Raw genomic sequence first — 27,918 nt, 5'->3', positions numbered from 1 at the left:
AATACCAAGCAAAGAACCACACAAGGTGAATTTTAACCTAAAAAATAATGATGAATAATGGCTAAAGACTACAGCAATAAAGATGGCTGGGGCTTAAAAATATCATATAGTGAAGTGCTGTTACTGCAGTACAGGTTGCAACAACTGAAGAGAGTATCTATATTTAATTTAAAAAAAAAAAAAAAATCTTTTTATCTTTTCTTCCTTAATGAATGTATTTAATTCTTGATATTCTTACTGTGTTCATATCTAAAAAAAAGTGACACTGACAACATTCATTGCTATATCATCTTCCCAGCAGAGGTAAGAAATTCACACGCCAGAAGCAGCTTGATATACACTCTTCAATTTTTAGTGTCTTGTTCATCTTTGAAGTGCCCTGACATTTTTTTAACATAAGAGAACATATATATATATTTACTGTTGACAAGAAATACATAGTAGGATAACATTTAAAAGACAAATGTAGCAACACTGAGTTAATTATCACTTGTTTAAGGAGATAATTAATACCTATATGTTGATACTCAAACCATTTGAGCTTATGTGACATCATGCAGGTGTTTTCTGACTGTGGTACTTCTACACCTGGAGTTTCCTTCAAAGTGAAAGTCCATCTAAATATTTCTGTTTTGTTCTTACTCTCAGTTCTCTGAACAGAACAATGCTGTTCTTTTTCAAAAACTGTTTCTATATATAACTACTTGATCCTACTTCCACTCCAGGCATAGAAATAACTTTTGAGAGTATCTTCATTTCTCTGCAATGTTTGCAATGAATGCCAATCTACTAAACAGCAGGATGGGACTACAAACTTCAATAATGTTGCCATACACTATATTTAAAAATTAAGCCAAGTTAAGTGTTTTCATGTCGATTTCACTAGGTATAGAATTACTCACCCTACTAATATTTTCAGCTGTGTCTATCTGAATGGTCTCAATTTTGACTGCAAGATTTTGAAGTCTATGTTACTATCTGCCTGGAAAATAGGCTGGGAAATCTGCCTGACAACAAGGCTTTTAGGAGCTTCTGTAAACAGTAATATCATAATGGCATGAGAATGTGTATCAAAGAAACAGTAATAAAGACACCAATTTCCAATTTTCAGACAATAACCTACATTAAATAAATTTAGTTTCTTTACATTTCTCTTTTTTTTTCCATCCCCCATCAAACCAAAAAAAAAAAAAAAGCATGGGTATTACAGTAACTAAAATATCCTTTAGATGAAATATATATTTAGATGAAAATTCAACATTTGTTATTGCTGTTGTTTTCTTTTGTTTTTGACAGACATTTTCATATTAAGCAAAGGATTATAACAAGAACTTACAAATAATTTATAAAAAATAATGTTCTTCTGGGCTTCAGTTTAACTTATTTTGGGGCTAAAAAGAAGCCTTGACTCTTTACTGCTGCAATGAACAGGTCTATATATGTAAACCCTTCTTAAAGAAGGACAAAAGGGAAAAAATATACTCCAATATATTTACCAGGGGCATTTTTTACTGCAAATTGACATTGGAGCAGAGTTCCATTATATTACCACTTATTTTCTCAATGATTCTCTTAACAAAGTCCTGAAGATCATTTGTTTATGCTTGTTTTACATCAGAATGATGAAAATAAAAGTTAATGAGAAGAACTGGTTCTTAGCAGGAAAAAAAAAATACAAATTTCTCTACTCGTGTTTCATAACCAGATCACAATTACTTTTTTAAATTAATGGAAAGCTACAAAAAGCCTAGTGTTCAGTTTCTCCGACATCCTGAAAGCATCAAGTTATGTTTTTTTGTAATTGATGTACATTTCATAAAAAGCAGCACTAAATACTGACTTGCAATGATAAAAAAAATTCTATGCCTAATATGAATTCAGTGACGAGAATGAAAAAGACAAACAGTACTTTTATCAGGACTGTTGGTGATAGTACTAGCTTAAACATATTTAAATTTAAAAGAACAAAAGTCTTTTACCTGTCTCTCACAATATATAATTTCTACCTGGAAAGAATGTAACTTCCTTTGAATTATACTCAAATTTTTGCCTCATTACACCTGATTGGGCATTGCTTTAAACATTTATTGATCTTCACATTGAAATGTATGATTTCAAATCATTCACCTCTATCAGTTTCATTATTTCTGAGTATTGCATACTCTGAAAATTTTTGATTCAGACTTCTAATCAGAAGAGGATTTCAAAGCAGCTCAACTCTAAAGAAATCAATTTTTAACCATTAGAAAAGAAGTTTTTCAGAATTTCTAACCATCTCAAACTCTTGTTAGGAGATTTGCAGTGACCTCAAAGACAATATATCTCTTACAGTAGGCTCAATAAGACAGATCAGTCTCTCTCTCCCTCCATCTCATTTCTCTCTATATGTGAAGTGTTTTCCTTCACTGTAAAATCAGCTGGTTAAATCTTACAAAACACCTTCAAAAGACAAAACAAAACAATAACAACAACAACAAAAAAAAACAGAACCGTGATATATCAGTAGCTTGATTTCTGCATTAATCCAACTGAAACAAAGGACAGTTGGATTAATGCAGAAATTTAAAAAGGACAAAAAGGACAGAGCAAGTGAAGTATGGGAGCAAAACGTAATTAATACAGATGTATAGAAATTCAAAAGTTTTTTAGTTTAATAGAAAATATTCATCGGATTTGTATACAAGGAAAATTACTGTCAAGGAAGACCTAGTTCATGGAATAAAAATTTTGTTTGTTTGTTTATTGCAGTAGATTCTCAATAACTTTTTACGGTTTGGGTTTGTAATTTTCATTTAGTCCTTTCGATTATTGTTGTCTGGTTGGCTTTAATAAATTAAAAATTAATTTTGTGTACCCACAGTATCTTCTGTCTTGAATTATACATATAAACATATTAGTTAATTTATATTTTAAAATTGTAGGTCAGTCGATACTTGAAAGCTGTCACTACCTCCAAATCATAGAGAATCATAAAATCTTTAGGGTTAGAAAAGACCTCCAAAATCTTCTGGTCCAACGATCACCCTACTACCAATGTCACCCACCAAACCATGTCCCTAAACACCAAGTCCAACCTTTCCTTAAAACATCCCCAGGGACAGTGACTCCACTACTTCCCTGTGCAACCTGTTTCAATGCCTGACCTCTTGTTCTGAGAAGAAATGTCTCCTAATTTCTAACCTAAGCCTCCCCTGTGAGAAGAGGCTGACCCCCAGCTCCCCACACCTTCCTTTCAGGTAGCTGTAGAGAGCAATAAGGTCTCCCCTGAGCCTCCTCTTCTCCAGACCAAACCCCCCCAGTTCCCTCAGCCGCTCCTCACAGGACTTGTGTTCCAGGCCCTTCACCGGTTTTGTAGCCCTTCTCTGGATATGTTCCAGGGACTCGATGTCCTTCTGGAACTGAGGGGCCCAAGACTGTACAAAGTACTCAAGGATGTGTACTGAACATGAACAGCTCCGCCATTTTGTGCCCTCTGGGCAGCCCTGCCTTAAAAGCATTTGTTGTTCAAACCAAGACTAGAAACAGCAAAGTCAATATTCAAATGTTACCACAGGAAACTTTGTTTCAGGTTTCCTTTTTCAAGCTATCTTTCATCTTAGTGGCTTGGCACGTTATGGAAGCACATACTGTTATTTAAGCATGCAAATGTCATTGTCCACCATGTAATGCAGATATGACGTCTAACTGTATACTGACCTGTCCTTAATCTATTTTCTTTTCCCATTTAGTGTATTGTTTCTTCTTTATTTTTTTTTAAAGTTGATTGTTTTATAGCCCTCCTTCAATGTATTATTGGAGAATGGAGAAATTATTGGAGAAATATTGGAAATTATGACCCAGTTGTCATAAATCAGCAAGTAAAAATGAGGCCTACTCTTTTTTTTTTTTTTGCACGTTGCAATGATAACAGAACATTAAAATTAATTAATTAAATTGGGAATTAAAAATAACTGGGAATTAAAAATAAACTGGGAATTAAAAATATTCATGCTCAAAATATCCTTACAAGAGAGTCTTAATCTTTACCCTTACAAGAGAGACATGGACTTACAAGAAAGTCTCCACTGAAGGGTCACGAAGATGATGAAGAGGGGGGGAGAGACAGGACATGTAAATACCTGAGGGGAGACTGTAAAGATGAAGAAGATGGAGCCAGGCTCTTTTCAGTGGTGCCCAGTGACAGGAAAAGAAGCAATGGGCAAAATCTCAAACACAAGAGGTTCCATCTGAACATCAGGAAGCACTTCTTTACCGTGTATGTGACTGAACACAAGCACAGCTTGCCCAGAGAAGCTGTGGAGTCTCCGTGCTTGGAGATACTCAGAAGCTGTCTGGTCATGGCCCTGGGAAACCTTCTCTAGGTGGCCCTACTTTTAGCGGGGGGGTGGACCGAATGACCATATAAGACACTTAATTCTGTGTAGAAGAGATTGCTATCTAAATTGTTTTGCCGAGGATAGACTTTGGAAACCTCAAAACTCGATGTTGATAATACAACTAAAATAAGTGTCAAGAAGAGTCTATATAAATGATAAGAAGAAAGGCAAATGTATAGATTTAAACAATTTTTGTCATTATAGGAAAGAAACACCATTTACTCAATTATTATTCTATGCACTGTCTGCAAATTATAGGAAAGCAATTATTTAAATTTATATTTTCTGACTTTTTGGCCTATTTCTGTAATTTATACTAATATCCTGTTACAAGTATTCACTTGAATAATTATACATATATATAATTAAAAACAACTTTTATTAAAATCTTCTATACAAAGCGTTGTATGTACAGTATGTAGGAGTATATTGTTTACAATAAATGTAAATAATAATAAATTTTAATGCATTTTTATATATTTATTTTAAACATCTAGGAAATCCCATGCTGATTTCAGAATACATTAGAAAAAAATGTTAAAGGTGCAGTTCTGCAGACAAACCTTTTAATTTTGGTTAAGAATTTCAGACTTACTTAGAGGACAGGGAATAAAAGAAAAATGAGAGCAAAATCTATATCAATTTGGGGAGACAAGAAAAACATAGAAAACCTCAGGAAGATAAAATATCTTTCAAATTTACTGGCAATTAAGTATTCTCTGCAGATTCATACTGAAGCCACACTGGAAATAATGCAACAGATCAACTGTCAGTATCATTCTTCCTCAGTGATCACGCCATTTCAGAAGATCAGAATTTAACACACTCTGTAGTGCTAGTGGCTAGCTAGTAGGGATCATAGATGGAGTCTTTCTTTGCTGAATGTTTTCTCTCTCTAGAGCACTGAAATTCAAACTACTGGCATTCATTAATTAGAAGAAAATCTGATCATACCAAGATCATGTTCAGCCTTCAAACAAGTTATCCTGATGTAGAGACTAAATTAAAAATATCTGTAGAGAGCTAAAAGCAAACATTATTTGTACTTTCATCAGCAAGAGCCCATACTGCAGGAAATAATTATCTATTTCAAGACTTTTGTGAAAATATGTAGTTTTTTTAAGCCATGTGTGCATAAGTGTTCCACTGGTTTATAGCTTATTATAGTAAATGCAAGGCTCACAAAACTGCCTCTAACTAAATTCTGGGGTCACGTTGAGCAGGCTACCCAAGACTATGTCCAGATGGCTGTTTCAGTTGCTTACTTTGCCAAGCATGAGTAAAACTTCAGCTGAAATTTTTGATATCCATTTTCCATTTCAATCTACTTATTTTTAGAAAATATTCAACCATTTCTAAAACCTAATTTTTGGAAAAAAATCTCATTTCCAACTAGATTTTTTTAGCTAAAGTTTTTTAGCATCTTGACGCTTTGGGGAACAGACCTAAGGTATAAATGCTGTCTTGATGTGTAAAATACACAATTATGTTTAAGCAGCTATCTTTAAATTGCATTTTGCAAAACTAAAAAATGTTGATTTTAGACCTCTAAGATATCTATTGAGCTCCTGAACCCCTAGGCAAGGGCAGGAGGAGCAAAGTCCCTTCCACTGTAATCGAAGATCAGGTTCAAGTCAAGATCACCTGATGAAATTGAAAAGGTACAAGCCCATGGGGCCCAATGACATGCATTCCAGGGTCCTGAGAGAACTCTCTGATGAAGTTGCCAAGCCACCCTCCATCATGTTTGAAAAGTCTTGGAGTCAGGTGAAGTCCCCAGTGACTGGAAAAAGAAACATTAACCCCATTTTTGAAAAGGGTTGAAATGGGAAGATCATGAAAAAGATCCTCCTGGAAGCAATGTCAAGGCATATGCAAGACAAGGAGGTGATCCGAGACAGCCAGCACAGCTTCACCAAGGGTAACTGGTGCCTGACCAATCTGGTGGCCTTCTGTGATGGAGTGACTGAATCAGCTGACAAGGGAAGAATGACTGATGTCATCTACCTCAACCTCTGTAAGACCTTCAACACAGTCCCATGACATCTTCATCTCCAAATTGGAGAGCTATGGATTTGAAAGGTGGACCATTCAGTGGAAAAGGAATTGGCTTGAAGGCCACACCCAGAGAGTGGTGGTCAATGGCTCTAGGTCCAGGTGGAGGCCTGTGATGAGTGGTGTCCCTCAGGAGTCTGCCTTGGGACTGGTACAATACCTTTGTCAATGATATAGACATGGGATCAAGTGCACTCTCAGCAAGGAAGTGTTTAAGGCCAGGTTGGATGGGACTTTAAACAACCTGGTCTAGTGGAATGTGTCCCTGCCCATGGCAGAAGGGGTGAACTAGATGATCCTTAAGGTCCTTTCCAACCCAAACCGTTTTATGATTCTATGACTGATCTACAAATAGAAAGGTCTTTATCATTGCCACTGCTTTTACAACTTGAAATTCAAGTCAGTTTGGTTTATATTAGAAGTTATTTCAATCTGGGGTGTGTATGGGTGTGTGTGAATGCCTATTGTTTTACTATTATCTTTTTTATTTTGTATTGTATTTATTTTGCTTTTTATTTTAAACATGCTATAGATTACCAGCAATAGCCCCTATTTACTATTCTCTTCCCACAAAAATTGGACTCATACCTGTCCCAAAACACAGATGCAGACTCCTGAAGGATTATATTTCAAACCTAAAACTTGAATTAAGAAAAAAATCTCTGTCAAAGCACTAGAGGCGTCTTAATAAGTATATTATTTTTTCAATACACTGAATAAATAAAATTTAAAAGATGCTTATGTATGCAATTGCAATCATAGTTATTATGTTCTACATAACAATCAAGGAAGAAGTATCAAAACAGTTGTACGTGAGAGAAGCTGAAAAAAAAAAAAAAAAAAACTTATGAGAAATTTTTTGAGTTAAGTCTTACCTGACCAGTGTCCAGTGGTGGTACCGGATCTGTCAGTACATGTCTCACTTACAGGCCTAAAGACAGTTTCCCAACCACCAGTAGCATAGCGCCAATTCTGAGACTCTAAAATGAGTGTTCGCTGAGTGCCATAAGCGATCATGAAGCAGTAGACTACATGATGAAGTTGACAACCATAGCCGCAGCCTTTGTTGATATTACACACAAGTTTCTTAGCTTTGCTGCAGTCCTTCGGGTTCTGTAAGTATGGATGAAAAAGTAAAGCTGAAGAGAAGATATACACAAAGGCATACATACTTTTTTGTGTGAAAAACTGTCAAATGTCATAAATCACACAAGCCATCCTGCTATAATACATCTCATTAAAATGAATGAGCAAGCCTCAGCTCCATGAAAATTTTATGTGGATTCTTCACAGTGAACATGAACAGTTATTGAGCGTACTTCACTATCCTAATGTAAAATAGAATACCTTCAAGATTTTAAATTATTTTCTCATTTGTAAATCTGTTTGAAGAACGTAACATTTGTACTCAGAGTTCACATTTAACTAACATGATTCTCAGGTCTGTAATGTGCTTTCTTAATTTTGCTTTGGTGTTTTTCCAAGTTTATTAGTTCTTTTTCAATGAGTATGCATAACTTCTCAAAAAAAAAGAAAATTTTCACCTGTCTACAGAATGGACTTACTAATGGACTACTTCCCAGACTTACTTACTACACACCATATACAGAAAATAAAACACATAGCTGAACAGATTGATAAGAGTACTACCTATAAAATAAGGTACCATTATACTTCTATAATCCAAGAAAGCACAACAAAGGAGGCATATGTGAGTGGGATGTGAATACCAAATACCAACCATTAAATATTTTTAGGTATGTAAATGAAACAACAATATAATCTAACTAAGTTTTTCTTTCTGTAAAACACAGTTGCTTGCTGTATACATTCATACTTGCATGTCTTTAGATATACTTCTGCATTCCAAAAAGCTTTTTCATAAAATCCCTAGGATGTAAAGTTAATTTTCAGCTAAACTGTCAGAATACTGATATTTAAGCATGAATATAAACTCTCTCATATCTAACTGACTTTAAATGAAATTTTCTATAATTCAAGCTTTGAACAAATCAGATCTTTCAAAAATCCAGCAAACACTTTCTGGAGAACTAAGATCTTAAACATAATCTGAATAGTTGAAGTCATGAAACACTTAAAAAAAAAAAAATTTAACTTGTGGATTCATATGTGTAGAGGAGGGGAGAACAGCTCTGATCCAAAAATCAACAAACAAAAACCACTCTGTTACTTCAGCATTTCAGGTTTTCATTTAACATCAGGGGTGGTGGTGAAGGTGTCCACTAAATGGATACAGCTGAACTCACCCAAATAGGGAAATATGCAATTATTTTCTACCTTTTAAGCATTGGCAGTTTCCAACTCCTTCTCCCCTAATAAGTTATACAGTCCTTTAGGCTGCAAATGACCTTGCCTGTCTAGGTTACAAGGCAAGTAGCACATTCAGGTTTCCTCTGCGAGAATTCTAACACCCTAATTTTTTCTTAGTACTTAACAAACTTTGTAAGGAGGTACACGGGCCGTAGAAAGGTAGTTACATAGAAATGAGATACAGAAGTCTGGCTGACATCTTTTTATTGCAGCTGGCAAATCGCCTATTACATTGCAGATCTACAAAACTGCATTAGTGCTCAGAGTGGTGTTTATTCTTGGATTCAATTAATGTTCATTGGTTTGCCTGTTTCAAAGAATAACCTTGAATGTCTTCTTTTAAATAACTGACTTAGGTAGCTACTTTCTCTTCATATGACTTATTTAAAATGGCTCCTCTACATCCATTTAAAAATTATTTTAGCTGAGATATACCAAACAGGAACCATGAGCCTCTAAATAAAATTATTTAAAAGTTATTTTTAGTATCTATGGTTCACCAGAGAAATGCTGACACTATACATCTTTACAAGAAGAATTAAGAAACTGAAGCAGATTCCACACTATTATGACTGACTGCTCTGAATATTTAAGTTTATTAATTTTAACTGTAATATGTCTTCTGAAAAGACCAGACTCTGGTTCCCTACTTGCTTTCTCCATAGTAATCAAGATTTTGTAGACCTCTGTGTGTCACATGCCTGTCTCAGTTCTCTTTGACTGAAATCTTCACCTATTAGTCTTAGTTCTCAGAGTTGCCAGTTCCATATATTAGATCATCCATGTTTCTTTCCTCTTCAGGTTTTTCTGGGTTTATTATATCCTTCCTGACACTATGGAGCTAGAACTGCACAGCACATCCTTAATGTAGATCCACTGTTAAATACTGTTGAGCATGGAAATAGAATTCATAGAATTACCTGTGATAACTCCAAGATCCTGTTACTCAGTGGTATTAAGTCAACTGTATATGTGTATCCACATTGATGACTGCCTTCCCTCAGGTACATAACTCATAATTCAGTGCAGATGACTGTAATCTACAGTTTTCTTATCCAGTAAGAAATATCATGACTGGATTATTACCTAATAGCGTGAGATTCTTCTGCATCTGTTAGTCTCAAAGTGTTTAGAATGCTCATGGTATTAAAACCAGCCATCTCAAATCAATGACTTAAAATACAAGATCTTTTTCTCAATTTTCTAGCTCTAATTAAAACCAAAAAGAGAGAGGGAGAGAGAAAGACTGAAATCCTGGAAAGTAATAATGTAAACTGGTGTTGAAAAAAAAAAAAAAAAAAAAGAGAAAACATGGGAAATGTTTGGAGGGAGATTATACCTATAGTGGGAAATACTCACTACTGAGTGGGTATTTACTTTTCCCTTAAACAAATAGCAATATTTTATGTGGAACCACCAGCACGAATGATGAGAGCAGACCATATTTCTAGTCACATATATTCTAAATAAATCAAAAGACTAAATAGATCTAATGCACTCAAACAAATTATTCATGTCATGATTTCAATTATTGTTTCTTATTCCCAGGGAATGACTCTTGAATAAAATAAAGCCATGGTCCACTAAATTTGTAAACCACTGAAAGATGCTGAAACACAACAGTACTTTCTTCATGTAACATGTGGCTCCAAAACTAGATTTTCTGCTATTTTTCCATTCAGATTATTAGCATACAATAGTAGCAGCAAAAATCAAATTAAGTCAAACCTGTTAGAAACGTGATCATCTGAAACACATATAGGCTATACCTATACAGGGAAATCAAATGTGCTTGATACTTATTCTGGCTGGCATAGAATATACTGCACCCATGTTATTAAACTCTCTAAATCTCTTAGAAAAGGGTAGACACACACAGCAGATTTATAAAAAGTGTCGCATGCTAACTCTGAAGCACAGCAAAAAAAACTATTTGGGAGAAAACTACTTCATATGAGTCGAAAGTGTGCCAGGAGCTGTTCTAACTATTTAAGAATATAGAATATTATGTTCCAGTGTCTGGGAATGTTCCCTGTCATTGTTTGACTAGAGTAAAAATAGTCTTGGGACTATTTCCCATCTCCCACTTCTCTTGTTGCTCAAAGAGCCTCCTTCTCCAGGGGTCTTTTAATTAGCATATTCACAGAGCCATCAGGATCAGATGGGAAAGATGTCAGAAGTAACGCTTAAATGCCTCATAACCATCTACTGTTTTCAAGTGGGCAGTTAGCCACCAAAATACATGACAAACTAGCACAAGTAAACACTGCTATTTACCATACATTTTACTAAGAAAAAGGACTGTTTTGTTTGTAGATATTAAGTGTTTAGAAAAATGCATTATCATCTAATGAATCAGGATAGTTAAGACTGGAGTGGGCGAGCAGTCTGCTACAAACCACAAGGTAACCTTATAAATACAATAATGTTAATTAAAAAAAGGTGTTGATTTTTATATTTTCAATAAATACTGTATTGCTTAATGCTACACAGTCTCATGGAGGAGACAGTCCCACACAGATTTTGTGGAAAATCCCAGTTTTTGAGAGAATGATGTCAAGGAAAGGTCTTCCTCATCCTAGTTACCACAAACGCAATTCACACAATCTTGTATTCCCCCTTCCTTACGACGGTACTTTCAATGTGTAATGGGTTCTTTTCATACTAGCTCCCCTTCAGTATTGGTGGGGAGTTTTCTTCCTTTGCTAATCAGAAACAGTATGAATTGGATTTTACATGTTATTACTACCATGTGTGCCATAGGGAAAGAGAGTTAGCCTTATCTACCTCTAATGTTAATTCCTCTAGCTCACACCTATGCTCCTACAATAAACATGCTTCACAAGAAAAACATTGCAGCATGGAGGTGGGCTACACATGAAGCTCCTCAATGCACTATATACAAATTCTAGAATAAAACTTTGTGTAGGTATCAGCAGTGACTGCACTTTGTAAACAGGTTATTTTCCTAATACCATACTTACAGAAACTAAATTTACTAAAAAGTTAATGAAGATGACACAAGACATGTCTCAAGAAATACTCAAATCATTTTTACATTTTCTTTAAAGTACAGAAATGATAGAAAGAACTCAATTCCTTTTTATACCTTCACAAAAAAAGTCAGAAAAATTGGCTTGCCATCTGCTTTTCCTCTTTAATTATTTTGTTTTATTTCTAAGTCTTTCTATTTTGCCCAGAAAGAATAACTTTTAAAATGATTGGATTCATTCATTTGCTTATGTTTTTTTGTTTGTTTGTTTGTTTGTTTGTTTTCTAGTCTTTTAGGGAAGGAATCAAGTCCTCTCTTCCATTGCTGTGCAATTAATTCAATGATCTGACAAAGATGGGAGAAGAACTGAAAAAAACAAGATGAGCTTGCAATATCAAACTGTAAAGACTGTTCAATACACAATGAAACTGTTTACAAAAAAATTTAGTAAGTGCCAGAGATGTGCAATCAAAATAATCAAAATAATTGCTTTTATTAAAAACACCTATTATTAACTTTAATGGGGGGAGGGACGAGAAGAGAGAAAATTTAATACACTTTCTTAAGACAGAAAAAAAATAAGTTACAGATTAAATCAACAAAAACACTGGTAAATGCGGACACCTTTGAATGAAGTCTCTCTTATGTATACATACACCACCCCAACTAATTAGTATGACTATGGTGGACTATGCTGTTACTGACTACTTTAATAACATTTTTTTTTTACCTAGCTAATATTTTTAACCTCAAAATTTGAACAAAATGTCAGATTTGCGTTTTTTATTTAATTAAAAGCAAAAAATATTCTGCTATTGGAAGATGGCACGGTGAATCATAAAATCCCTAAAATACATAAAACAGAAAAAGGAAAGAGCAGTAAAGCAAACTACCCCCTTATTTTTTTTATCATTTTCTCGCTCTATCCTACTTCTAGAATAGAGTACTATACTACACAGTAGTATTGGAGCCCTTGTCTGACAATTTAAACATCAGACTTCTCTTCATACTCATCTCTGAATGTACAGTCTTTTGCTTAAACGTAAGCTCCTAGCCTTTTAAGTGTTGCTCTAACTACAGGGAACAAGCTAAATGTAGCCTCATTAAATCAAATTTATGATAATACCATCCAAATGAAGTAGCAGTCATCACTATGCACAATCATTCAGCTGAATGATTTCCCAGGGAGACGTCCCAAAATAATGCAGCTATCACGGTTCAACATGTCCCAGCAAGAAACCATGCTGTACTATTATTCTTCACCCCCCCACACCCCAATATTACTTGGATGTTTCACATCAGAGTTTTTGGTATGGAGCTGGGAAGGTTGGTTTTTTGTTGATTTTTTTTGTACACGGTTATTTTATGAATAGAGGTGCATATCTGTAGTTTCAGACCATGGACAGCTTTACATTGCTTACTCACAGTCAGCACTACACTCTTCAAATTGCTGAAATCCACAAATGTATTTTTAAACATAACTACTAGAAAACACATCAATTAGTCTTCAAAACATAGTCACAGGCACATTCCAGTTTTGGATCATCAATCAGTCAAGACAAGAGATATTTTAAGCTTTAGAAGAGCTCTAAAAGCTTATGTCCAGCTTGGTGTATAGGCATGTAGGCAAGAGTTTCCACCTTCTTTTTTTAATTTTTTTTTCAGTCAGAGGAATAAAGATAAAAAGGCAAAGAGAGATGACAGTAATTATATATGAGAATGACAAAACAAACAAACAAAAAAAACAACAACAGGGTATTAATACCTGTTCATAAAACATCCATTTAATTTGTTTTAATGTGTTGCTGCTTATTTTTGAAGCACAAAAATAGTGATATTTTTAATGACCTTTTGATTTGCTAAAAATATCAACCTTTATCAAAGTTATAGCTACATTTTTTGGAAAACACGTACTATCAATTTAAATCTCAAAGACAAGTATTAAGAAAACACATGGCCTTTCTAGATCCTTCCATGCAAGACGGCTGCATAAAATTTGGATCTGATGTACAGCTTCAATACAACGTTCTTAATCTCTATCATCTACCAGTCACGAGCTACTAAAAAACAAAAAAACAGCATAATTCCTTCTGTAATATAGAAGATGAAGAAAAAAAAATGAGAGAAGAAGGAAAACACTTTATTATATGCTTCTCTGTGCTACAGGATGAACCTATAATGCTTAATTCTATATTTTAAATACATGAACAAATATGAAAAAATGTTCAGTTCTTCCCATGTGAGAAATATTAGGATTGATTCCTTTTTAACTTATTTGTAAAAGAAACAGAGAAATGAAAACAGCCTGCATGATGGAAATTGACCCAAGTATATTAGACCCAATTCAAATTCTGAACCTAATGCCACAACTTTCTATAAATCACCTAATCATTGTGATTATCAGGTTTTCCTCTCAATGTAATGAGATAAAAACACTTACCCTTCTCAGAAGTACTTGGTGACATAATATACTTTCTGAAAGTCTTTTACTAGTTTTGCTACAAATACAAAATATTATTTAATATTCTGCATTTGTTGTGAATTGGCATTGGTTTCATTCTTAGTACTGTTTTTACTTTTTTATTAAACAAGTCACCTCTACATGGACGAAAGCTTTGTTATATCCTGTACATACCTAAAGAAATTTTAGGAAGATCTAATTGGGCTTTCAGCCGTTTGTAGGTAATTTTATTTCAATTTCACTAGAAAATAAGGTAAGTTTTTAAGTTTTGTCTAAATCTTATAGACATACACAAGGCATATATATACATTAAAAAGGCTTTATGAGCTCAAATATTATGAGTACCTGTGAGTACACAATTTTTGAAACAGACTAGGACTGTACAGCATTCTATACAAGCACTTCAATTTTGTGTACTCATTCCTCAGAGCAGGCTGTTTGCTCAGAATTTGCATACGAAGACTTTCATGTTTTATTTTTAACACTACGAACATATATACATTCTTATACTCTAACAGATGTAGATACAAAGCAAAGATTTAACTTTTGTAATAAAATAAAGAATCCAAACAGAAAAGTACAACGAAGTGGAAACCATGGATACAGAAAAAAGAAAAAAAAAAAACACAGTACAGATATACTTCTGCCCAGTTACAAATAGAACTGTAAATAGCCGTTTCTTATTATCCTCTCTTGCCTGACATACTATTCCACATATGCATAAAATAATTCTCAAAACAAATGTTCTTATTTCTATTGTATTCAATTCATTTATATATAAATATTCACTTAAAATTATCGTGTAATTATTCTGTTAAAAAGATACAGCTAAGTGTTCTATCAAAAAAATTTATTTTTTTAAATTAATTTCCCTTGATTTAAAAGCTGTATTGTTCCTACCTGTAGGTAAGTTATTCTCCTCTGTACCAGATCTGTTAGATCTTTGGCCTCTTTTTCCCGCCAATCTCCTGCTCCATCTGTTTGACTGAGGTAGTACAAGTCCGTCATTATTGACCTATAAACACCAGTGGGAAACAATCTTGAGAAAATAGAAAACAATCCTAACACTGAAGGATTACATGAAATCAAAGAAAAATGAAACAGTTATTCCAATGGCCTCAAAACCAGTTTCTTCATGTCACCTCCTACCCTACAATCCAAGCAGCAACCAAGAAAGACTGTGTCCTCCATTTAACATATGTTCCCTAACGATAAGTAATTATAGCATTAAACAGGTGATGGGCTAGAAAAAACATCCCAAATCATTCTTGTGGATACTAGAGAAGATGCTCTTTGAATGTAGTCACATTACTGTGATCAACAGGCAGTCAATACTGTCTTGAGACCATGAAACTTTATCTTATGAATTCATGCAAGAGGTTTCAGAAAGTACTCACAATCCTTTGTTAAAAAAATATTTACTCTGTAAATGTCTGAAGTAAACCAGGAACAAGAAATTCACATGTGTTACCACACAGACATGATGATAGGTTACTGCAGATTTAACATACAGTCATGGACACCTCCTTTCTTTGCTCTTGCTAGGAAATGTGCATTCTTTAGGTTTATTTCTGCTACATTCTTTTGCGTGCAGCAGACCACCACAATAGCTTAATAAGACAGATTTATAAAAGACATGGACAAATATCAAAGACCAGGGTTGGGCTCCATATAGAGAGACAAAGTAGGGGGACTGGTGATCACTTAGCCTGAGATAGCTAAGTGCAGACAAAAGATGAGCCTGAATAGGATTAATAGAGGATATTGCGGGTGGCAAAGTGGCAGAAAGAATTTCAGATATTGGACTCGTAGATCCTTATTAAGTCAAATGTAGTCTCTCATTGTGTTACTAACCAACAATATCAACTGTTTGTTGCTATTTTTGTTTCATATCATAAACTAAATCTTGGAGCTGCTCTGGAAGCATTTTGCTCCTAGAAAGCAGAGTGGAGTAAGGAATCTGGCTCTGTATTTCATCTGCATTTGATTGTCACACACACACACACAAAAAAAGCGGGGGGGTGAGGGGTCATTTTTATCATGTTTTTAAAGTCTAGGCATTTATTCTAGCCGCATGGCAAAATCACGTATAAATATCCTAGACACTGCTGCACATCAATAAATAAAAACTCAGAGGAAAAAAGATGTTAGATGTTCCACCAAACTGAAATAATGTGAAAATATGCCCAACACTATGCATCAAACCTTGGCCAGCTACCACAAATACAATGATGACAACTGTTCAACAGGATGAGAAGGAATGAAACATGGTAACAGCCACTTGGCAAACAACAGAAAGCCAACATAGGATACAGTCATGGCAACTAGTAGATTAATCTGTTCTTTTTTGTTAACTCTATATCAAATAGTCTTTCCACTGTTAAGATGAAGCTATTCTCAAAGACCCTCTTCCCTATGGCAACTACAATAATATAATTACATATTCCAACACAGGAAACTCTGCACTGGACTACGTTGTTTTTGAAACAGACTAAGTAGTGAAATACTAGACTAAAACATCTATCAAGACTGGCACCCTTAGTGAGAAAATCTACACAACCCCTAGGGTAGAGCCAAGAAATAGCATTTAAGGTATCAGACAGTAGAAGTGCTATCATGTTAGCAACAGACCATTTGCACAACACCACTAAGGTTACCAAAGAACTCCAATACTACATAGCTGGAGACACAGAAACCATCTTTAAGTCTATCATCTCTAAAAGCAAGCAAATTTTTAATATGACAAAAGTTTTCCTCACAAGCAACAAGAAAAATCAGCTGCTTTGCTTAGATAGCTATCTTGTCACTGCATGAATTTCTACCCCTGTATCCACTTTCCCACATAATGAAGACACTAGAAACTTCCCTAAGTACTTACACTTAACCCTAAGCTTTCTAACCCAAATATTATTATACGTAACAAAATATGTAAGTAAATTTATGTATATATATAAATGTAGCAATACCAGCTTAACGTACAGTATTTCATTTATCTCAGATATATAGGCAATATTTTCAATCAGCAATTACCAAAACAGCCAAATTCCAGTGAGTCTCAGAGTGAGTGACAGCATCTGACTTGCTCGTTGTAAATTTACGTTCCTTTTTAGGAAAAAGATCATATGGACCGTGTGTAGGGAAAAAGACACTGGGTAGCTACAGTGCATCCTAAGGAAAAAGGACATCCCATAAACAGCATTGCTGCACAGGCTGAAAGATGTGCACACAAGAAGCCAGGAATCTTCCTGTAGCTTAGGAAAGACTGAGACTAAAATGAAAGGGGGAGACAGACTTCAAAGGTGAAAGAATGAACTTTCTAAGGAATAGATGCAACCAAGAGGTGCGTTCTGCAGCACAAGATCTTTTTTCTACCTGAAGCCAATGTTGCAAATACACCAAGTACACAGACTGAATACTGTAGGAACATTTTTGTATATTTTCTCTTACAGTTGTTTTGAATTTCCATATTTCAAAAAATTAGTCTACACTTTATTTATTTATCTTTGAAACAGTTTCTGGCTGTTTGGTTTTCACTTAAAAAACATCAGAATTCTTTGGGGACCTCACTACACAGGAAATTCTACACAGATCTGCTTCTAAGACTCAAAAGACTCCATGACATTCTTCTTCTGATAAACACCATGTAAAGACTGATCTTATTCAACAAGAAAATTGTTTAAAAAAAAGCACAGCTGTTATTCACTGTACCATATATACAAACTTCTTCAAGTAACACAGACTTCTTTGGTGGGACTTAAAACTTTGAGAGGTCTACAATGTACAATTTTAATATGCAGTGTAAAGAAGTGTGTTTCTACCAGGAGTTTCATCTCATCCTTAAGTAAAGATGGATATGAAGATAAGGCTGTCAGACAGAAATAAAGATAACTTGAAAGTTGGTCTTAATGAATTAATAGTCATCGGTGCTGGAAGGAAAGGAGTAAGAGAAAGATTCATCCTGGGAGGTAGGGACATAAAAATATTCTGGCATCAAAACAATATTCAAGATTCCACTGTCACTACTGCCTGCTGCAATCTAGAGTATATAAACACATCAGTAATGTGTACAGCAGTGATTTGGTCCCCATGATGGATATCAGTAAGTTTGCCATAATACAACGTGCTCCAGTTTCAGCACACACAGTTTAAATGATATGTCAAAAATCAATGACCTGCAGCCCACGAACCTAAGAGAAAATAACTTCTCTGGAGGCAAGCAAACATTTCTGAGTAGAAATAACTATTGAAACCATAAGGATGTGGCAGCTTCTCTGTTGGTTGACTGTTCAATGGAAGATCTGAGGTTTTTCAGAAAATACTGCTTGGCCAAGCACTACTTCAGTCAAACATGCATTATTGCACTCAGCAGAGAAATAATTAAATGAAACATAATGGCCTATTTTATACAGATAATAACTCTAGATAATTGAATGGTCCCTTCTCACTTTAAACTCCATCAATCTGTGACATTCTGGGGTTTGAAAGATTAAATTACAAAATTAAATAGATTGAAGTCTTTGCCCACACCAATGATCAAACTCATATTTTTAAACTTATCTTTTTTTTTAATATTGTTTACATGACTTCCAAAAATTTCTTACCAGGTTTTCCTTTTACTACAGTAATATTTTCAGAGGCTCATGCTTTACTACCGATGTTCAAACATGCAGATCTCTCAGATTTTGGGGGAGAGATACTTGTTTAAGGTGGTATATTTAGTTAACTCCAAAATTTTCTTTTGACTATTTACTAACAAGACAGAAATTGCCACTGAAATCCTGTTGGGAACATAACATTTTAAATGTAATTGGCTTACAGAGATCTTACTTAATTTTTGACACTTCTTGAAATAATTTTGTTGAGCAAGAACAAGACTTACACCGAATGTTTTAGGTATTTCAACAATGATATTTCAACAAAAGGTATATCAACAATGTGGAGGCCAAAGATCAACAACTGAAAATACAATTCCAACATAATAATGAAAACTTAAGCAAAGGTAATTTCTATTTGATATATTCTCTGTTAAGTTTTAATTAAGGGGAAAAGTGACTTTTCAGAATGACAATTAGTCCTGAAATTAAGATCTTACCCAATTTTAAAGTAATTATAATTATATAATATCCCCACAATCAATGGAACTTATATTCTAGTATTTATGATCAGATACTATATGATGTGATTTTTATAATATCAAAAAGAAATATTTTGAACGTTTTCTCATGGTTTTGCTGTATGTTCAAATACACGTACATGTATACGTACAGATAGATGCAATTGAAAAGCTTCAACTGGCATTCTGAGACACAAGTCTTCCAATTAAAAACCAAATATCAAGTTAAAGGGTCATACTCTAAGCTACAGTGACATAAGCCAAATATATAATTTATATCCCATTAAATAAAGTTATAATTTTATTTTCATGCTTCAGACATGCTATTTTAGCCAGTAATATCACACCAGTAATTTATCCTATGAAATTTTTAAAGCAGTACATCAGTATTTTACTTACTTAAGTCAATCCACAGTCCTTCCAATATAAATGCAGAAGCAACTAATACAAATACCTTTCCTGATGACCCAGATCAGACAGAAATTCATCAATGCGTCTTTGCAGCTCACTTCCTTCTAGTTTTTTTAACTTCTTTAATTCACTCTGGAGGAAAAACCAAAGTTCTTTAGCCCCATTTTCAATCCTTCTCCTCAGTATTTCATGGTCTTTTCCAAGGCCTCCTGTTAAAATTAAAATTAAAAAAAGGAAGAAACATAAAAGGATCAGTATTTGTAGCGCTTTTTTTTTTTTAATGAATACATTAGTAATTAGTACTAATACATTAGATATGCAATGGCAAAACTAATTTGAGAAGTAAAAGAAAATGTATCTACCAACCATCTCCTGGCCGCTTCTTATAGTTTTCTATCTGTTCTTTGGCCTTTAAAAGTTGCTCCTCTAAAGCATGTACCTTTCCTGCAGCTGGTCCCTGATCAATGGGACCATCTGGTATCCTAGGATACAGAAAATAAAGAAATTATGATTTATAAATGTAAGTGATATTTGCTAAATTATCTGTGTGAACAATTCAGCTCTCCTCCCATTTTGTTCCATGCTGTTTTGCTGATAAAGTTCTTGGCATTTTTTTAAACCAGAAGAAATTAAATATATTAACATAAAATAAGATTTTAAAACCTTGGGTTCATGGGAAAAAGTATATAACATAGTGCATAGATTCAGCCTAGTGTTACGCTGTTTACAAGGCTTCCCCTTACTGAGGATAACAATCCTAGGCCCTACATATGAAAGCAGTATTTGCAGCAGCTCAACTTTTCTCCTGTAAGAAACAGGATAAACATGACCATTTGCTAAACTGACTGGCACACAAGCAAAGCTAATTGAGGGGTGTTCCTTTACAAGATTCAAGTTCTGGGTACTTATTATTTTCACACAGGAAGATCATTCTAGTCTGGAATGCTGGCTATGTATTGCTAGAGAAGCAGGGTTCCAACACTGCAACTCTGCCTTTTAAGTTAGTCTTTCCACATATAATCACAAGATGATTTCAATGTATTTTTTTGGACTGAGTGCAAGATCCTAGCTTCTCAAATGCATCATCGTGATAATTTTTCTTGACAATTCTAGTTATCTCAAATGCTGGTGACCTGAAACAATACTAAAAAATGTGACAGCCATTTGTGAAAATTCTGGTATATGAGCACAGGAGAAGCATGGAAATGCTTATCCTAAAACCTGTAAGCCACCAATCAGCCCTGAGGGTATTACAGAGATTTGCTTATCATCTCAAATTGAATCCACAAATTAATAAACTGAAACTGTTGAGGAATAAAAATAAGATACCACCTTCTATTTACCTCGTGAATTAAAAATGAATGGAGGGAAAAACATAAACCCTTTCGTCTATGCAAAAATGAAACTTCTGGTGGACCTGAGGGATATAAATTATTCCAGCTTTTTGTAAGATTTTTTAAAGAGCTGATCTTGCATAGAAAAAGAGGAAGCAGATATGTAATGAAAAGTTCCTAGAACTATGAGGAATACAGAATTCTTAGAGAATATGAAAATAGTTCTTCATTCATCACAAACACAATAGTATCATAAAGATCATAAAGAGAGATTCTCTCCACACACATATACTCAGAATTTCAAGACGCAAAAAGGGGAGATCCTTTGCCAGATCAAAGATGCCTCTAGCATAGAGAAAATAAGTGCCAGAGGGAGTATCTTCACCCTAAAACTGAAATTGCATTTCAGTAGGATCTTTAGGAGGTTGTCATTAACTTTAATGTCTGTCAGATCTGGATGGTTAAATATCAACATAAATTTTGGTGCTGATGAAAAATCCATTATCACTTAAACATTTGAAAGGGATAAATATCTAACATGAGCATCAGAAGGGTATATAAAATGAAGCATAGCATTAATGCCCTTTTTTCAGAGTAGGGAGGGAAAGGTAAAAAAGAAGGTTATGCAATCTGACAAATTTATTTTAAAAAATCTACAATCAAAACTCCATATTAGAAGCAAATTAAATGAGTGCAAGATATTTGTTTGGGTTTTAAAGCTCTCACCGTTCATTCTACCATGGTAAATAAAAAGGAGTGATCAGTAACTGATCATATATCTGTATTTTTATGCACTGAGGAAGCAAGCATGACAAAACTAGAGAAAATATTCTAAGCTGATATATGTGTACTCCCAAAATATATTCCTCCTGAATGAACAGGCAAAAACCACATATTCGTAAATTTGATTCTAAAGCAAATACATAGTAAGATACTATACCAAGTTATGATATTGTATTGCCATGCACAAAACAATACAAATCAACCCTTAAATACATACTGAAACTTATTTAAGTTCTTTCAGTAGTTTAAAACTACAAAGTTGGAATCTATTTGTGATCCACCAACTTGGTATCACACTTTGGATTGTGATAGGACACCTAACCACAAAATTACTGCAAAGTTTCAAGGAAAAAAGGAATGGCTTATCTTGTATAATTTCAGTTCCCTAAATGTAGAATTTGTGAAGAATGTTAAGGTAAATGATACAAAATTGTTACCACAGGAAATCCTCAGACAGCCTATAAATCGTCTGAACATAAAGTCAGTCTGCTAAAGTAGCAATTAGATCCTACAGATGGATGGATAATATGAAAGAAGCACAGTAACTGTGGTCATCTGATATAATTCAAATTTTAAAGAAGAAAATTACATGCCATTTAAATTTTAACTTGCTTTGGCATACTGCAATAAAAATGTTTACAATACTTATGTTGTCAGATAAAAAGAGCTAAGATGGCAGCAGGGAGGGATTCTCCTAAGCTAGTTGTTTGGATTTTTTTTTTTAATTACATCATTTTGGGATAAAACTAAAATAACTTTTTTTTTGAAGTTTCATCTCTTAATCTGTTACCTCATCAGACTTGGAACTGCTGTCTTCCTCACTTTCATCCAGTCTCAAAATTAAGGAAAAGGTTCTTCTCTGCAACGAGCTCAGCTTTCTTGTTACTGCCCTCTACAAGTACATCTACTGAGTTGGAGATAAGGCAACATTTGAGGGAAAAGTGTTTGAATTGCAATCCTTATCTATACTCATGGCATCTATGCAGATAACTTCCAGTGCAGACAGTCCTATGAATAACACACACTTATTCATAAGAACTCCTGTTGAAAAACATATGCATAAGTTTTCATACCAAAATCCACCCTGACAACTGACTTTCTCCTTAACTTTTGAGATTTGAGTTTAAAGTGAGTTAATCTAAATTATGACTGTTCTTAACAACAATAAAAGAACATGTCAGAAAGCTTCTAGCACATACCCTTCATTTATTGCTATAATAACATTGTAAATTAAGTTATAAATACAAAATAAACAGATTTATAATCCACTCACATGGGCAGCCATGATAGTACATCAAATAGCAGTTCTGTTTGAATTATTTTTCTCAGTACTTACAAGTTGTGATTTTTGCATACCGCTTTCCACCATTTTGAAGTAAATACAAATGATCTTTTCCATAATAAACTCATAGAAAATAAAAATATTGCTGTATAGCTTTCAATATCAGAGGAATTGTTACAAAGGTAAACAGTTTCTGCTTTGCCCTTGTTTACTAACCCAGCTGCACTCCAAGACAGAAAAAAGAAATCTGTGTACACTAGCCATATCACTGAGGCCATTTTCTCATCACCTTATGTAACAGTGGGACAATGGTAAAGTAGCATCTCTAACCTGAGTCTCTGAAAGCAAAAAGAAGCACTCAGCAATGTAATGTAGTGACTTCCAATTTAACTGCCATATTTTCTAAAATGCTTGTAAATAAATTTGATTCAAAAATTACAAAAATATGTTAATCTTTTTCTATTTCTTATGTATTTAAAAGTTAACATTAATTTACCAGCAAAAGGAAAAATGTAAGATTTCAAAAGCTCACACATTTTCTCATTCTTTTATTTATATCTTTCTGAGTTCTTTGTGTGGCACTGGAAGGCCTATAAATAACTAAATCCACATTGTGTTTGGCATTTCTTCTTTCTACAAGAAGGAAATTATGTTTGATTATTAATGACTACTAACACACACAAACAAACAAAGGGAATTTAAGCTGTCACTTCACCCTTCTAAGATAAAAACATCCTCAGTAAATAAAACTGAAAGAAAATATTCAAGGTTACCTGCAAATAAAGAGTGAGCAGGCTCCCTAGTCAATTTAAATCAGCATGGCCCTGATCAGTGCTGATTTATATCCCCTGAAGATGTGTCCCTTCCCTTAGTTCAGAATTGCACCAAAAATAAATATAAAATAAAATAAAATAGAAAGACCAGAGATGCATACCACATAAGACAATTATTTTCTCCTTCACTCCTTGGCCCTGTGAGATGACCTCAGCTTTGAACATGAGACACTTAAATAGAGCTAATAGAAAATATTTTAAAATAATATTTTAAATTTTGTCAACCTAAACATATTCTTGTATCCAAGTACCTTTCAATGCTTACCAGGTTCTACAGGCTTATTGGGCCCAAAACTGCTCAGAGTAATTGACAGAAGTGCTTTAATAGATTTGCATGTGATTAATTGATCCTGAGGTTGGATTCTGTCCCAGCCTCAGCTCCAACGACGTTAAAGCAGTCATACTGCTCTTTCAAAATCAATATATTGTAATTCTTTGCTCTGAAGCTACACTCTAAAATATGAAAATAGTGTCTAGAAATACCAGTACTTGTCGTTTTTTGTTGTTGTTTTTTTTTTTTTTTTAACTACATTTTGCCCTTTTTCACTCCCATTCCACTTTGTAACACTTTCTCCTATTCAGATAAGAAATAGGTTATTGTACTTATTAAAACAATTGCATTTTCCACAAAATTTAATAGTTAACAGACTCAAGGGAGTAAACATATATCCTTAAATATAAATGGAATGTGACATATTAGTAATATGAACACAGTATGAATACATTTAACAAGATTCTCTGTTTCCCTGAAGAGAACTCTGAAATTGCTGGTTCCTACATTGCCAGGCATATCTGCCAGGAGAGGGTACGACTAACAAACAACGTAAGATAAAAATGTGAATGTCTTCCAGCAACATACAAAGGAGTATGTGAATATTATGAACCATTAATCTATTGTAAAAAGGAAGTCTAGGGGATAGATGAAAGCATACACACAACTTTTCCAGCTTCCATTTAAGAATATCAGAAATCACAAAAGTAATCTTTTTAAGTTCTCCTTGTAAAAGCCTTGTATCACCTAGACGCAACAGCAACAGTCTTCAGCAGTCTTATCATAATCCTACTCGTAAATTTGAACTTCAGGTAAAACTACAGTGCAGGATGATAATGAAACAACATTATGCAATACTTTGCTTGGATTATTACTCCTTAGCAAGTCTCTTTTAAGTAAAAACAAAATTTGTAGTAAAGGTCAGAGCTACAGGCTGGGAGAGGAATGGTTGGAGAGCTGCCAGGCAGAGAAGGACCTGGGAGTGATGGTGGATAGTCGGCTGAATATGAGCCAGCAGTGTGCTCAGGTGGCCAAGAAGGCCAACGGCATCCTGGCTTGTATCAGGAACAGTGTGACCAGCAGGGCTAGGGAGGTGATCGTCCCCCTGTACTCAGCTCTGGTGAGGCCGCACCTCGAGTACTGTGTTCAGTTTTGGGCCCCTCGCTACAAGAAGGACATGGAGGTGCTTGAGCGGGTGCAGAGAAGGGCGACGAAGCTGGTGAGGGGCCTGGAGAACAAGTCCTACGAGGAGCGGCTGAGGGAGCTGGGCTTGTTCAGCCTGGAGAAGAGGAGGCTCAGGGGCGACCTTATCGCTCTCTATGGGTACCTCAAGGGAGGCTGTAGCGAGGTGGGGGTTGGTCTGTTCTCCCACGTGCCTGGTGACAGGCCGAGGGGGAATGGGCTTAAGTTGAGCCAGGGGAGTTTTAGGTTAGATGTTAGGAAGAACTTCTTCACTGAAAGGGTTGTGAGGCACTGGAACAGGCTGCCCAGGGAAGTGGTGGAGTCACCATCCCTGGAAGTCTTCAAAAGACGTTTAGATGTAGAGCTTAGGGAAATGGTTTAGTGGGGACTGTTAGCGTTAGGTCAGAGGTTGGACTCGATGATCTTGAGGTCTCTTCCAACCTAGAAAATTCTGTGATTCTGTGATTCTGTTTCCCTTTTTGCTGCAAGTCCTATGACATCTATAGTAAGTGGTCTTGAAGGGCTCTTTCAATTCTACTAGAAACAGAATAGTAAAATTTAGAAAAGAACTCCATGTGATTACTATTTTGCACTAATGAGATGTAGGCTACTTCTAAAATTAACCCGGATTTGCTCACGCCAATATTGTTTATACACATGTTAGGATTATGGTAATTCTCTAAATCTCATTATGCCGCAAAAATCATGCACATAACTTCTAAAATCCAGGCAATACAAAACATCTTTAATTTCATGTATCTTCTGCATCACTGGTATATTTCTGTGATCACAAGTAAAATTTTTAAAGAGCAGCATATTAACAAAAGAAAAAATGACATTAACTTCTCACCTAAGGCTTTCCAAATGCACTATAAAAAGGAGGTGAAGCCACAAGTCCTCAGAGGTGCAATACAAAAGAGCACTTAATTAATAAAGGAATATCTTAAATCCAAGCAATTTTCAAAGATAGGACTGCTCCAACTTGCACTATTGCAAGGCACCATGAAATCAAACATACAAATGTTAGGAAAACAAAACAAAACAAAACAAAACAGACTTCTCACTGACCTAGACCCTAATTCTACACCCTATACATCCCACATAGGAGAAAAGCAAACAGGGAAAAATTACAAGATCTAATGCATTTTTAAGAGTAATAAAACAAAAGAGAGCAAAGCAAGGTTTTGTAAAGTTTTGTCATGGATACAGCACGTCTCAACTTTTAAATGGTTGATTTTGCATGCATGTAGGTGGAAAGATCATTTCTTGTTGCCATGTGCTAGCCTGCATAGATGACCAGATGTCATCCATGCACAGCCCAGCTCTTAACTTTCTATCGTCTCAGGGGACTGTGCTCTTTTATTATGTAAGTATGGAGTCAGAGAAGCCACAGGAATCAATGATAATGGGAAATGATGGGCAAATGAAATGTGCTATATTGAAATGTATCTTACCATATAACTAAGGTCTCCATGTAATTAAAGATCAAATACCATTTTTTTCTAACTTCCAAATGGAAATTGTTTCAATGACTTCTAATTTTATTAAACTATACAGTTTTTGTATTCATATTTGCTTTCTGTCCATTGCTCCCTAGGTATCTATTATTAATGGCACAGCTAGATATGATGGTAGTTTTCTGCCATTCACAGAGCTTCCATCCACTGAAATAAGTTTACTTGGGGCTTCTTTTCCACACATAAGTTTTAACTAATTATGTGAAAATATGTTTACTAATAAAGTTAGTCAGATTCCTGTGTATTGCTCCAGCAATAAAAGAGTGCTCCAGCTAGGTACACTTGTGTTTAAATTCCTAGTGACTTTAACCTAGAATTACTGTTCAAATATGTTGAAATTCATGAGCTAACTTACCTCTGTCGTATGTTATATTCTATATCTAGAGTAATAGTTGTCTTCTCTAATTCTAATTTTATTTATTTATTTATTTTTAATATATATTCACAGCAGCAGTAATCTCTTACAGGACACATACTGAAACCACAGTCTGTTGGCTACTGCCTCATTGTAAATAGCCATATTTAAAACTATAAATGGGTTATTTTAAATCCAATAGCAATTTTTAACACTGCTTGTTCTATTTGGCAAACATAGAAAGAAGAAACGGAAATCCTTTATCACTTTTATGATTTAATAATATGGAAGGATGACCAAGAAACATATCTCAACCCTATTTGTGAAGTTTCTACAAAAACAACATTGTGGATATTGCACAACAGAAATAATTAAAAGGCTTTACGTTGTGATATATTATTCCCTTCAGAGTCTAGTACATCAACAATCTCAGATCACCTCCTTTAAAAAACTATGCCTTCCAGTCCCAGGATGGCTCATTTCTAGCCAGCACTGACTAGTGAACGTGTAGGCGTACTGCTATTCAAATAGGTCTTGAAAGTCATTGCAGGTTTTCTTGTGCAAGAGTTTCAAATTTTCCTGTGGTTACATTGAGCCACTAGGAAGAAAGGTTTCAGAAATG

The 27,918-nt window shown here is 34.7% G+C and overlaps 1 protein-coding gene across 4 annotated transcripts in view; it reads right to left on the bottom strand.

The window, feature by feature from the left end:
* Positions 1-27,918, bottom strand: part of FUT8 (fucosyltransferase 8) — a 91,039-nt gene that overhangs the window by 21,191 nt on the left and 41,930 nt on the right. For 3 of the 4 annotated variants that reach the window (XM_084287427.1, XM_084287429.1, XM_084287428.1), the window contains 4 exons: positions 20,106-20,221; positions 19,783-19,948; positions 15,116-15,230; positions 7,307-7,544 (listed from right to left, as the gene is read on the bottom strand). In XM_084287427.1, the coding sequence (XP_084143553.1) occupies positions 7,307-7,544; positions 15,116-15,230; positions 19,783-19,948; positions 20,106-20,221 (635 nt within the window). Of the gene's footprint in view, positions 1-7,306; positions 7,545-15,115; positions 15,231-19,782; positions 19,949-20,105; positions 20,222-22,646; positions 22,761-27,918 lie in introns of all 4 variants that reach the window. The other variant, XM_084287430.1, reaches the window with a different exon arrangement.

The sequence above is a fragment of the Netta rufina genome (genome assembly GCF_964035555.1).
Source record: "Netta rufina genome assembly, chromosome: 5".
NCBI lineage: Eukaryota > Metazoa > Chordata > Aves > Anseriformes > Anatidae > Netta > Netta rufina.
Note: the sequence above shows the minus strand (reverse complement) of the source record. Positions and strands in the feature narration are given on the sequence as shown.